At 44.0% G+C, this 14,159-nt stretch overlaps 1 protein-coding gene across 6 annotated transcripts in view; it reads left to right on the forward strand.

Moving 5' to 3' along the window:
* AFF1 (AF4/FMR2 family member 1) overlaps positions 1 to 14,159 on the forward strand; it is a 197,225-nt gene that overhangs the window by 159,154 nt on the left and 23,912 nt on the right. For all 6 annotated transcript variants that reach the window (XM_027544973.1, XM_027544975.1, XM_027544974.1 and 3 more), the window contains 4 exons: positions 1,696 to 1,750; positions 1,868 to 1,905; positions 4,681 to 4,837; positions 9,761 to 10,705. In XM_027544973.1, coding sequence (XP_027400774.1) covers positions 1,696 to 1,750; positions 1,868 to 1,905; positions 4,681 to 4,837; positions 9,761 to 10,705 — 1,195 coding nt within the window. The remainder of the gene's footprint in view (positions 1 to 1,695; positions 1,751 to 1,867; positions 1,906 to 4,680; positions 4,838 to 9,760; positions 10,706 to 14,159) is intronic.

Consider the following 14,159-nt stretch of genomic DNA (forward strand, 5'->3'; position numbering starts at 1 on the left):
ATATATCTTTTATCTTCTGCTTGTGTGTATCCCAGCCAGGCTGTTTTTAAAGCAATAAACCTGTTGAGTGACTTTTTCTTGTACATCATTATGATTGCTGCTGCCAAGTTCTGCATCTGAAGGCTGTGTCTTCTATCCTTGCTAAAATAGGAATTTAGCTTCTACTTGGTAAATATTGGGCTTCCCAGGTGGCAGGAGATGCGGAAGACTTGGGTTCAATCCCTGGGTTGGGAAGATCCCCTGGAGGAGGAAATGGCAACCCACTTCAGTATTCTTGCCTGGAGAAACCCATGGACTCAGGAGGTCCAGGGTGGGCTATAGTCTGAAGGATTGCAAAGAGTCAGACACGGATGAACATACATAGAAAAATATCGAGCAAGGTCTACATTTACAAGTGGCTAACAGTTTTCATTTTTTGTGAAGAAACTTATCACAAGATGTTTTTTAGTGCATTTGTTGGTGAAAATAAGTCCTTGGCAGAATTAGGACATTGCACACAGGCAGTCATTTTGAAAGAGCCAAGTTTTATCCTTTACTTTCATTAGAAAATAAAGTGGTTTTTTTTTTTTTTACCATAGATTCCCCAAAAAATAATGCCTGCTTACTTCAGTGGCAGGTTAGCAACTGAACAATGAGTTTGCAATAAAAATTGTTTTTTAAGAATATCGAAGAGGTATTTTTAGAAGTACTGAAGGATTGTAACTTCTGTATAATTTGCTTTTTGGAACATCACTAATACTCCCTCTTTTTTCCCGTAGTTTCACTTACAGCATTTCCTCAAATAGTCATGCTTGTAAATTTGGGGGAAGTGGGAGGGAACAATTACTGATTTATTCCTTTGATGTTGGCTATCTCCATGGAAGAAGGTAAAGAAGAGGACAGGAAGGGAAGGGGCTAAGATCGGAGTAAACATGTACAGATTGGAAAATGTTTGCTTTTGATATTTAGGTTCATCATAAACCTGAATGCCTAGAGATAAGTCTTAATATAACTTTGAAGACATGAACTGAGTTTCTTTCATATTTCTATCTGAATGATAGCAGTAAGGTTAATCATTTTTTAGACAACAGTACTATCTGCATTACTACTGCTTTGTCCACTGATTAGTGTTCAAGCAGACAGAAGAAGAGGTTTGTGTGTGTGTGAAAAAGTTCAATGTTAATGTCTTTTGGACAAAGATGTAACGTAATTGGTGACAGTTGCCTCAGTAAGCTTCATACATCTTATCCTATATTTATTAAATTAATATAGTTACTTTTAATAACATTTTATTTAATAATTTAATAATAAGTATTATTAAATAAGTATTAAAATAATCACAGAAGTATTAAATTAATAATGGTGCTTTTGAAGTGTCGGGCACTGTTTTCGTTGTTGTTTTCTTGTGTGGATGTGGAACTTAAGTCTCAGGGCTGGCAACAAACCCCTTGTAGAACTTGTAGTTCTGCTTTTAATGCTCCGAATGTGTGAAACAGTCAGCTTTGAAATGATAAGGAGCTTGGACTGAACAGGTTTCTGTGTTTAAATTGTAAAACTTAACATTTCCAGGAAAATGAAGCATTTGGTGAATAAAGAAAAGTTATGCCTGTCCCACCCCCTCTTGTTTCATTAAGCACTTTTTCCTGTTTATATGTGAAAAAAGGTTTTTGGACATTATTTTAAATTCTGCAATGTCTCTGCCCCTGCCTGTTCCAGCATGCTCAAAGATGACCTTCAGCTCAGTGACAGTGAGGACAGTGACAGCGATCAAGTAAGTTCTGTACACCCCATAATACCAAGACTCCTTTAATCCTCAGTATTTCTGAGCCACTTACCCTGTTTTTTTGTTCTCTTCCTGGTCCTTCTTCCCCTTACTGTGAATGTCTAGACCTCAGAGAAGCCTCCTTTCGCACCTGCACCTCCAAGGTACTGTGTTCTGGTCTCTCCCCATCTATACAGAATGTTTGCTTTTTCTACCAAATGGGGAAATTAGTCTTATTTAGTACTTTCATGGCGTCTTCATGGGAGGAGATGGAAGATCACAGGTAAAAGAAAGGACCTGTTTAATATTGCGGAAGCTTAAGTCAGCCCTCGAGAGGTTGTTTATAAAACAGAAAGAGTCCCTGTGTCCACCTGAATCTTTAGCTGGCTTTGTATGTTTAAAATTTGAGCCTTTAAAATAAGCTTCAATCACTTCCATCAGTATTATGTAACCAGCATTTGAGAAGTCATATTGAAGAGCCCAGTGTTTTTATGAAAGAGACAGGTTTACTATGTCTTCAAAACTAAAGCCAAATTATTTCTAGAAGTTGTTTTCCATAGTCCCTGTCTTCGCAGTTGTGTCGATTTTCCAGTTGTTTTAGGTGCTTTTTAAAAATGAACTGCAATACATTTTAGTGTGACAGAAAATGGCACCCTTTTCACTTTGTAAACAACCGTATTTTAGAAAATGTAATGCTTTCATTGCTGAAAATGGAAATTTTCTGAACTACCTTTATTTACCATATCCTCTGATACTGAATTTAATGATTTAATATGCCAGTACCTGACCTCCATGGACAGAGAGTTCAATTACCCCGTAGCTGTTTTAGTCCCTTGAGAGGTGGTCATCCATTTTGAGACAAGCTCACTGCTGAAAACCTCTCATCCAGCTGAGTTTCCTGTTAATGAGGGGGAAGGTCACTTAATTATGTGAGATCTTAAGGATTCATAAACTCTGCTTATTTATAGCTCATTTTGTTCAGTCATTTCTCATGACTTCTAACAACTTAGAAAATATGACAAAGTAACCTAACTTTGTCATAGGAGTGGATGAGGGGGGAAGAAAGAGAGAGAGAGAAAAAAAAATCCCTGCAAAGTGGAGGATACATCAGAGGCAGGAATAATATTGAAAGTGTATCTGTTTCTGACTCTCACTGGCTTAAGCTCGTTAGCTATTACAAATTTGAAATGAGAAAATTCTGGTTTTATATAGTGTTGTTTAAAAATCGCCTCAACTAGTGATTTTATTACTGTCTAATAATTTTTCATTATTCTAATATAGTTATTTAATGTATTGGTTATTTTGAAAATGTTCTGGGTAGATTTGGAGGCTTTCACAGTTGTAGTTATTAACTGCTTTGGCTAATTCCATCCGGGGCAAGGCTTTAAGATACGTGTTGCTATTCTTTGTCCAGCAGTATGTATGATCACTGTGTTTTCTCAGAGCCCTAGGGTTTTTGCCCTGTTCTGAACACTTAACAGTTGTTATTCTCTCTGATATTCAGCTGATATTTGGGGATGATGTCTCATAAAGAAAGTCCATTTTATCATCTCCCCAAGAAGTGTGAGTGGATTATCACTTTCCAAAGGAACCCCATTTGTATTCAGCAGCCTCTGGCTACTCTGCAGTTGGTTCTCATATCAAGCATGCAGGGACACTTGAATGGATTGGCTGTTCTTTTATAAGTCAACTTCTTTGGGTTTTATATTGCAGGCCTCAGCAAACTTAAAAGGTCAGAAAGTCATGGTTTTAGGCTTTGTAGGCCGTAAAGCCTGTGCTGCAACTCTTCAGCTCTGCTTTTGTAGTACAGAAAGGATGCAGAAAATAAAGGGGTGTGGCTGTATTCCAATAAAACTTTATTTAGAAAAGCAGGCAGCCAGCTCAGGCTATGGTTTGTCAACGCCTGATCTGGAGCAGCTGGCATCTTGCAGTTTACATAGCTCGCAGTGTTCTTCAGAAAAATCCCCCAGGCTTTTGTTAGGCAATTATCTGGTGAACTGTTTCAAGGGTTTTCACTGATTTTTGAGCCACCATGGATAGGCCTTGCTCTCAACTGGATATCATGGTCATGCGCTGTAGTGCTACAAGGTAATCTTTTTTTTTTTTTTTTTCAACTTTTTACTTTGTATTGGGGTATAGCTGATTAACAATTGTGATAGTTTCAGGCAGACAGCAGAGGGACTCAGCCATACATGTATGTGTATCCATTCTCCCCTACGCTCTGCTCCCATCCAGGCTGCCACATAACATTGAGCAGATTTCCATGTGCTACACTGTAGGTCTTTGTTGGTTACCCTTTTTTTTTTTTTTTTTGGATAGAGCATTAGTTTTTGCTAAGGCTTCTGTGATAGCACACTCTGGGTCAGGAAGATCCACTGGAGAAAGGATAGGCTACCCACTCCAGTATTCTTGGGTTCCCTTGTGACTCAGCTGGTAAAGAATCTGCTGGCAGTGCGGGAGACCTGGGTTTGATCCTGGGTTGGGAAGATCCCCTGGAGAAGGGAAAGGCTATCCACTCCACTATTCTGGCCTGGAAAATTCTGTGGAGTGTATGGTCCATGTGGTTGTAAAGAGTCCGACAGGACTGAGTGAGTTTCGCTTAGTTTTTATTTTATATATATATATATTTTTTTAACTTTAACAAATTTTTTAAAACTTTTTATGTTATATTGGGATATAGCCAATAAATGTGATAATTTCAGGTGGGCAGCAAAGGGACCCAGCCACACATATACATGTATCCATTCTCCCCCAGACTCCTCTGCCACCCAGGCTGCCACATAACATGGAGCATTGTTCCGTGCACTACACAAGAGGAGGACCTGCAAGGTTCTCTTGTTCTTTCGAGTAGCAGAAGAGCGGGCAAAAAGCGGAGTGAGTAAAGAGGGAAGGAATCCGCCTCGCCTGGGTCTCTGATTGCCTCTGTCGCTTCCCCGCAGCGCTCCACCGGCGCTGCCAGCAGCCGCGGCCTCAGCACATTCCAGCAGCGCCGAATCGGAGAGCACCAGCGACTCCGACAGCTCCTCGGACTCGGAGAGCGAGAGCAGCTCCAGTGACAGCGAGGAGAACGAACCCCGAGAAGCCCCGGCTCCCGAGGTACCGGGGGCGGGGGCGCCGTCGACCTCGGGGCTGGAAGCCCGGGTGCCGCCCCGTCCCGTTCCGGGGGCGGCGCTTTCCTGCCTCGCTTTCCTGTTTGTGTTTACTTGCTCACCCGGCATCTGGTGGTGGAGCTTGGGGGGGCGAGGTCTTCTCCCTCCTGTTGAAAAGGATAGGTCCTTCCCTGTGGCTGCCAGAGCCCTTCTGAAAAGCAACTCATTGAGAACGTGTACACCCCCTTTTCTTTTCCCTTCTTTTGAGAACCGAAGACTCTGTTTTCAGTAGGCAGCTATTTTCATATTAATGAGAAAGCGTTCTGAAATTTCAGGAATGCATGAATTCAGTCAAAAGGAGGCAGCCTGTTTTAGCAAAGGGCAGGAACAGTGAACTAGAAAGAAGCCATCAGAGGTTCTATTTTTGAATCACTAAAAGCCTGTGCATTAAATGGATGGCAAAGTAGTTTTGCCAGAGCCATCTTTCTTGGTCCCTCTGCCCCAAGTTGCTTATCCGCCACCCTCCAGAGGTATTGTAAAGATAAACAGAGGAGACTGAAAGTCTCAGGCACTAAGTCTATCTGGAGGATATATGCTGTTTACTGGATTGCTGAGTACAAGAAGTGTAGTAACAATGAACAGAGTTGCCCAGTCTCTTCTAAACTTAGTGGAGCGACCCACTTGTATAGAGAAAAGTGTTCTGTGTATTTCAGGTAGGAATCCCAGGAAATGAGACTTTCTGATTAAAAAAGTGTTGATGTTTTCAGTATTTGTCTCTGCTGTTAAGAAAACAAGGCCACTGCGTTAGTGCATTAGCCAGACACGTCAGGAGATGGTGTCCTGACTGAAGAGCACAGTGTCTGAGGGCAAGGGAGGATGAGGACGGGGCTGAGTGTCATCGTGTTAGATGAGAGTTAATGTCTGGCATAGCGGTCAGTGCTCAGTAAATAGTTTTGGAGTGAATAAACATAGATGGGCATTAGTTGCACTTGAAGTGCCTTTCAGATTTTAGAAGCTGCTCTCTGTATTTCTGGGGGCTGATCTCTCCTGAGACACTAGTTGCTATTGAAGTAATTTTGCTGTGCCCCAGGGGGAAAAATACTGAATATTCTCTACAGAGAAACTATGTGCTTGTTCATAAGGTCTTTGCTTTAGGTCCCACCTTATTCATGAAGGAAAATCTGCATGCTTGTTTGGTTACTGTGATAAGCAAGAGAATCCAATTAAATCATAAAATTTGATTCAAATAAAATGGAAATGGCACAGATTTGGCTGAATAATTGAAACTCGGAAGAAAAAATTAATCTGGCATTTGTATTAATGAAACATTGGATTGGCCTAAAAGTTTGGTTGGGTTTTTCTGTAACATCTGATGGAAAAATCTGAACAAACTTTCCGGCCAACCCATTGGTTGTATCTTGCTGCTCAAGAGGTTATTAAATAGAATAGATTTAGAGACTCTTTGCTGGAAAATGATGTTCCCATTCTACTTTACTTTTTAAAAGTCGCTTTCCTCCATAGGCTCATATTTTACATTTCTGTTACTATGCAAACTTAGACTTCAGTATGGTCTGTTGGTTACATACCAAGGCTTGGCTTCCTCAGACCTGTTTTTGTCTTTGTCTAGGTTTGAAACCTTTAATTTTCCCCAAAGTTATTTAACAACCTTTCTTTCCTTTTAAAATAAGTACCTGCATTATGGTAAAACTGAGTTAGTCGAGCACTACATGAATTCCATAATAGCCCGTAGTTACTAGTTTTAACTTTTTCACTCTATGTTTTATTTTTAATGCTGAGAAGTTCGCTTCTTAAGTCTCCGTTTAAAATTCATTTGACCGAGTAGTCCAGTGATCTTGTGAGATAGGAAATGTTATATGTGTGCCAACAGGCTGGTGGTGAACTTGGGGGAAAGCCACTGTGAGTCTCAGCTTTATAGTGAGTCAGCATGTAAACCTCAGCTTTTTAGACTATATGGGACGCATCGACCTTTTACTGCTTAAGTAAAGTTCAGAGAAAAATGACTTCTATTCTCAGTTATTCAAGCATCTGCTTAGTTTTCTAATCTAATTCTTTCTAATCCACTGCTTTGGTAGTAAACTACCATGGTTGATTATCTGCTAAGCTCTTGATACTTTCTTCATAAATTATGTGATATGACCATGAACCCTGGAAGGTTGGGAGTTTTCTTTTCACCTGTAAGGAAGTATTAACACTAAGATTGAAACCCATAGCCATTTAACTAGGAAGCCTTTTATTCTTACAGCACCATGCCACTTCTCTCTATTTTTTATTTTTTCCTTCTAAGTCTTGGAGTTGTACTCCCTCACCACAGCTTTGTTGTTTTACAGAAACCGTGGATGTATGTTGCGCATAGCTCAGAGCTTTTCTTTCAGAATAAATGGAATTTGCATCCTGAGAAGTGAGAAGTGAAGAGACATACAGTCAGACGTTTATCAAAAGGCTCATATGTTTCTGCACCTCCTCTGTGCAGTGTTGGGGTTGGTCCAGCCCTGGGAGATTGGGGTGGGGCATGAGGAAAGGCTGAGGAAAAGCAAAAGTCCAAACCTTGATCCTGGCTAGTTTTCGTCAGTCCCGTATGTAAAACTTTCCCCCGTCTCAGCACTCAAATAATACCTAGCCTTAAAGGAATTTTGTCCATTTTACGTGGTCATAGTAAGCATACAAAAGGATCACTCCTACCCTTTCCCCTTGTCTGCACATACTCAGTTCTGCCCTGCAATTGGGCCATAGGCCTCCCTTCTGGCCATTTTTAGGACCACAGTGGAAGAAAATGTGTTTTATTTCTGTATCCAGGACATTCCTTTAGGGACTACTAAATGTATCTTAAAGTGCCCTGTTTGGGGTTGGGGGAGGGGAGCAGATGTTATTTATACCAGGAATGACCTCCCCTTTTGGTTCATGCATAAGCACTCCTCTAGAAAGCAAGAGGGTCCGTGGCTGTGGTGGGGCTGTGGGCATAGCCCTGATGAGGGGGCCCTGTACCTTTTCTGATCTGGCTCCTTCCCAGTGGGTTAGAACTACCACCCCCTCAAGTCTTTGCAAGAAACAGTGTCTGACAAGTAGACGTTGGGTGTGAATCTTTTCTCTACCCTAAACAGCCATCCCGTCTTGTTAGAGTATTCAGTGCAGTTTTAAATCATGTGGGACTTTGTTAGGGTAGCTCTTCCTTCTTCCCTCCCTCCTTGCTCTGAAATTCAAATAAGAGCATGGGGGATAGAGTTGGTATAAGTGGAGGGAGATACAAAGAAGATACATTGTCTTACGCAGGAAAACAACAACAAAATTCTGTAGCCCTCTTTCCTTAGAGTTCCTCTAAGTTCTGTTTTACTACCATTATACTAAGGCCAAACTAGCTACCTGACCAGTTTATTCCCTAAAATTTTTTCCTGGTCCCAAACCCTTTACATTATATCTACATATCTTAGACATATTACATTTGAATTTTTTTTTTTAATGAGTTGAATCATTTGGGATATCCCACTTGGGAAAATCATTAGCAGCAGTCTTATAAAATATCATCCACTTACTGGAGTGATTGCCTTATCCATAATGTAATCAGTTAAATTGAGATATCTTTCAATTAACTTCCCGGAGTGTTATGGCAATAATTTAGTCATACAAACCACCTGTCAGAATGGATCTTAAGAAAAACATGCAGCATGCCAGTGCTACACTGCCCTTTGAAAAAGAAAGTAATCACTAGTTACCCTGTTCACACATGAATATTTTCCCAAATAACATAAAATATATAGGTACAGTAATATACCAACATCCATGGAATTCTCCAGGCAAGAATACTGGAGTGGGTTGCCATTCCCTTCTCTAGGGGCTCTTCCCAACCCAGGGATCGAACCCAGGTCTCCCGCATTGCAGGCCGATTCTTTGCCATTCGAGCTACCCAGGAAGCCCCAAGATACCACTAGAAGTGCCGAAATAAATATCTCACGTACCCCAACCACTGTGTGCAAGACTAAAAGTAGAAGCCCAGTTGGGGAGAGAGAGAATGTGATGCACCAGTAGTCAGCAGCAAAGATTTCAGCACGGTATCTGCTGTTAGGAAAACAGGAGAAGCCCGGGACTTTTGTATATTCTCCTAGTGAGTCGCACAGATAATCAGTATAATCTCACTGCTCTCAGTTGTGTGCTCTGGGGCCTCCCTGTGTTTCTTAGAAAAACAGGTGCTCATTCAGACCAGACTACCTGTAACAAGAGGCCTCGTGTTTGATTTTTAAAGAATTCAAAGGGGGAGCTCATGGTTGACTAATGTGAACTCACTTAGTTCTTTTTACCCAGAAGTAAAATCTGAAATTCAGAAGACAGTGTATCTGTGATAAACTGTCATGTATTAGTGTTTTTAAGTACATTGAGAAATGAAATCAAGTCTTGAAAAAAGTCATTTTCAATTGATGAGTATGTCAAAAACAAAAAACAAAAAAAGGGATAAACCATGAAACCCATCCATAACCACTAAGACCTTCTTCTGAAAATCCTTGATAAAAGGATTCTTTTTGCTCTTCATTCTTTCCTATCATTTCCTGATAGGATAGTTCACAAGTCAGAATGAAAATTCTGTTTAAATTATACTGTAATTAGCAGTGAAACAAAATCTTTATTACACAGATTTCTCAGCAGTTGACAGTGGTCAGCACTGGTCAGTATCTAATGGTCTATTATTAGTCAGTGTCTGCTACAGCTGGAATTCCTGCAGCATGAACAATGGGAAGATTGTTTTAAGAGTTAATTGTTATAGGATTTAATCTGCAATTAGAGGGGGATCAAAAGGGCCTGAATTCTTAGGTTTGGAGTGACTGCATCTCCCCGGGACAGTCCTGTAGCAGTGGGTGACTAACCCAGAGGAGCAGTATCGTTACTGCTCAGCTAACCCTGTCTTCTTTTTCCTTGTTTGTAGCCCGAGCCTCCGACAACCAACAAATGGCAGCTGGACAACTGGCTGACCAAAGTCAGCCAGCCCGCGGTGCCCACCGAGGCCCCGGGTAGCACGGAGCCCCCGGCCCGACCCCCGGACACTAAGGGCAAGGGCGGCGACAGCGCCACCGCGGGTCACGAGCGCCCAGAGTCCAAAGAGCCTCCCCCCAAAGGCTCCAGCAAAGCCCCCCGGGTCCCATCCGAAGGCCCCCACGCGGGCAAGAGGAGCTGTCAGAAGTCCCCTGCCCAGCAGGAGCCCCCCCAGCGGCAAACCGTGGGAAGCAAACAGCCGAAAAAGCCCATCAAGGCTTCCGCCCCCGGGCACGCGGATGCGCCTGCAGATGCGCGTGCCTGCCTGCAGGTGGAGAGCGAGCCCGGACTTCCTCCCCCGGCCTCCAGGGACCAGCCCTCCAAAGACAAGCCCAAGGTGAAGACGAAAGGGCGGCCCCGCGCCGCAGACAGCCGGGAGCCCAAGCCGGCGGTGCCCACCCCCAGCGACCGGAAGAAGCACCGCAGCGGCCCCCCGAAGGCGCCCCCGAAGGACGCGGCGGCAGAGGACCGGAGCCCCGAACACTTTGCGCTCGTTCCCCTGACCCAGAGCCAGGGCCCTGTCCGCGGTGGCAGCGGCGGCGCCGGCGCCAGGACTAGTGGCTGCAGGCTGGCTGTGGTGGTCCAGGAGGACCGCCGCAAAGACAAACCCCCGGTGCCTTCGAGAGACACCAAGCTGCTCTCCCCGCTCAGGGACGCTCCGCCGCCACAAAGCTTGGTGGTGAAGATCACACTCGACCTCCTGTCTCGGATACCCCAGCCCCCAGGGAAGGGCAGCCGCCCCAAGAAACCAGAAGACAAACAGCCACCAGCAGGGAAGAAGCCAGATCCTGAGAAGAGAAGCTCAGAAAACGCCAGCAAGTTAGCCAAAAAGAGAAAGGTGAGTGTGCGAGACTAACCTTCCCCTCCAGCCTGGACCGTGCCTGCTGCACACCAGGGGCTGTTTGGTGCTCCATTGTCTTAGAGGATTATGTTCACATAACCCTGAACTGTCTTAGAAGAGGCTGGAAATCTTTGGATTCCATGTTGCTTTTGTGACTAGTAGCAGTTAGTCTTTCATGTAGATAAGTGCTAATAAATGCCAGATTACTTCAGCTGAAATAAAGATGAGGCAGTCATTGAGAAGGACATACTGCTTTAGAATAATATAGCATTAAGGGTATGTGTTTTATCTATTTGGATAACATTGGTGTTTACCACCCGCCCCACTAGGTTTTCTCTTTTATTATTTTTATGTATGTTTTTTGGCTGTGCTGGGTCTTTGTTGCCACGTGGGTTTTGCTCTAGTTATGGAGAGCGAGCGTCTATTCTGTAGTTGTGGTGTGGGGGCTTCTCACTGTCGTGGCTTCTCTTATCGCAGAACATGAGCAGTAGGTGCACTGGCTCAGCAGTTGCAGGCCCCAGGCTCTGAAGCACTGGCTCTGTAGTTGCAGGCCCCAGGCTCTTGGCTCAGCAGTTGTGACGCATGGGCTTAGCTGCTCCATGACCTGTGGAATCTTCCCAGAGCAGGGATCAAACCTGTGTTCCTTGGCATTGACAGGCTGCTTCTTATCCTCTGTACTACCGGGGAGGTGCTGGCCCATTAGGTTTTCCTCTAGAAATTAAAACCTTATATGGAATGAAATGTTATTCTGATTTACTGACAGAAGTGATATACACTAAATGTTACTCCTGTGGTTTGATCTTTTTAATACTGATATTATGTCCATATTTTAACTCATGGTAACACACCTCGTTAATTTGAAACCACCATATTTAAGAATTTATGACCTCTGTGAATGACTTTTAATAATAAGCAGGGCATTGTGGGAAAAAGTTTTAGAGCTATTACAGAGATGGTTAGGGCATCTTTTTGAGCAATATAGGCTCTTATGGTGCATTGTGAAGTAGTCTGTCATTTAGCATAGTGTTTGGTATTTTGAACAGTGTCCTTTCAACTTTTATTCTGAATTACTAAGCTCTCGATGTATTTTTTTCACTGCTTCTGGGTGAAGAGAGATTAGTGAATTCCCCCCCTGCCCCAGTGACATTCCCAAACCAACCTATCCAAGATTCAAAATGAAAGACACAAGAAGGGCCAACTCTTTCCTGCCGAGAAGGAATAAAAAGTTTAACACTCCTGCAGATACATAAAAAACTTCTCAGTTACGGAAGTTGAGCTAAGAATAACAAGGACAGAAAGATCATGAAGCCTGCTGTCATGTCTGATTTGACTGATTACTCCATGAGGTTAAAAATATAACATGACTTTACCAAACAGTAAAGGCGACGGTTTCTCCAGCACCTTGTCCAGTGAGCCGCGAGGGTGTGTATTGCTACCGTAACTGCAGCGGGCGAGCCCCGTGGGGCTGGGATCCAGTGCGCTAACTGGCAGTGCTGTTTCAGCTAGAAGCAGACATTTTCCCGTGCCTGGTAACTTTTCCTTTTCCCTTCTTTTTGGCTGTGCTGGGTCTTTGCTGAGGCAGAGGGAGTTTCTTTATGGTTGTGGCTTAGTTGCCCCAAGGCATGTGGAATCTTATCTTGGTTCCTTGACCAGGGATCCAGCCCATATCGCCTGCATTAGAAGGCAGATTCTTTACCACTGGTCCACCAGGGAAGTCCCCTGATACCCTCTGAAACAATGTGTGTGTGTAAGAGGTGTGAAACTTGATGGAGAAAATTGTGATGGACCAGGCTAGGGAAATGGTGCCTACACCTAACATGCCCGAGAAAGCCTGAAAAATACACTCTTTTTACCTCCTCCTGGGAAGTCTTTTATCACCTGTCTCCCAGCTACCATAACCTTGGGTTGGCCAAAAAGGTCATTCAGTTTTTTTCCATTACAGCTTATGGAAAAACCCAAACGAACTTTTTGGCCAGCCCCAATGTTATCTAGTCTCCACGGCTGACCTTTAGCATCAACTCGAGTGGGGAGAAGTATTAGCTTCTAAAGCACTTACTAACCAGGTGGGAACTGGAGTCTCCCTGGATGGTTGTCAGCTCAGTCCACCCTCCAGCGCAAGTCTAGAAGCTCTGTCTAGCTCCACCAAGGGAAGCCAGCTATCAGCCCTTGGCTGAGCTCTGCTAGGGCAGCTCATTCATCTTCCTGTTCAAAGGATAGAGAGGTAATGACCCCCTCATCTTAGGCAAGTACATGCTTGCTTTAAACCTCTGGCAAACAGCTGAGCGGTCTGGCCTTGGGAACAGCCTGCCTGTTTGCTGTGGGAGTGACAGGATCAGTGTCTGAACCGGTCATTCCAAATCCTGGCTGCACGTCCCTGTCTGCTGGGGATGCCCTGGCTACTGGTGGAGGGATGAGCACCACCCTGCATGCTCCCCATTGGTGGTTTTATTTCTTCTTTTTTGTTTTACTTACTATTCTCCCCTCCCCCACATTTTAAAAATTTATGTTAAATTAGAGGATAAGCTTTACAAGGTTGGGTTGGTTTCAGCCAAAATATACATATGGCCCCTCCCTGTTAAACCTCCCTCCCACTCCCCTCATATCATCTAACTCCTCAGATTGGTGGTGCTGGTTTAGTCACAAGTCGTGTCCGACTCTTGTGACCCCATGGACGGGGTCTGTAGCCCTCCAGGCTCCTCTGTCCATGGGATTCTCCAGGCAACAGTACTGGAGTGGGTTGCCATTTCCTTCTCCAGGGCGTCTTCCCGACCCGGGAATTGAACCTGGGTCTCCTGCACTGTAGGCAGAAAACTCCTCAGATTTTCTAATACCTAAGGCTCTGGAGCAGAAGCTTGTCACCAGGGCAGGATTGTACAGAGCTAGTGGTTTGGACTGAGAAATCTCTCCAGGGTGGTGCTTTTAGACATCATGGATCTAGGAATTCCTGGTCTGAAGTATGTCACTAGTTAGAAACACTACTTAGGAGCCTTTAGACAAATATCAACAGCGGCTGACTGTGTAGTTGCTTCCTGATCAGAGAACCGTGTGTCATTGGTTTTACTTCCTGCTGGATTCCAGCTCGTGTTAAGACTGAACACTGCCCCCTCAGGTGCTCTCTGTGAGGGCCAGGCTCCCCACTCTCTTGCCAAGACCCTGACTCTGCTTGCTCAGGGCACCGTGGCTGCCCTGTTTGATGAGTGGGGCTGCTCCGTGGGCAGCCCAAGTCTCTCTCTCTCTTTAAATTTAATTTATTTGGCTGTGCTAGGTGTTCGTTTCAGTGTGTGGAATCTTTAGTTTCAGCACGTGGGGTCTCGTTCCCTGACTAGGGATTGAACCCAGGCCCTCTGCATTGGAAGTGCAGACCACTGGACCACCAGGGAAGTCCCACCCAGGTCTCTTTTTAAGCTTGGGTGCTTTCTTCCATATTTGTATAGTGTTCATGTTCTTCAGG

The sequence above is a fragment of the Bos indicus x Bos taurus genome, chromosome 6 (genome assembly GCF_003369695.1).
Source record: "Bos indicus x Bos taurus breed Angus x Brahman F1 hybrid chromosome 6, Bos_hybrid_MaternalHap_v2.0, whole genome shotgun sequence".
Classification (NCBI taxonomy): Eukaryota; Metazoa; Chordata; class Mammalia; order Artiodactyla; family Bovidae; genus Bos; species Bos indicus x Bos taurus.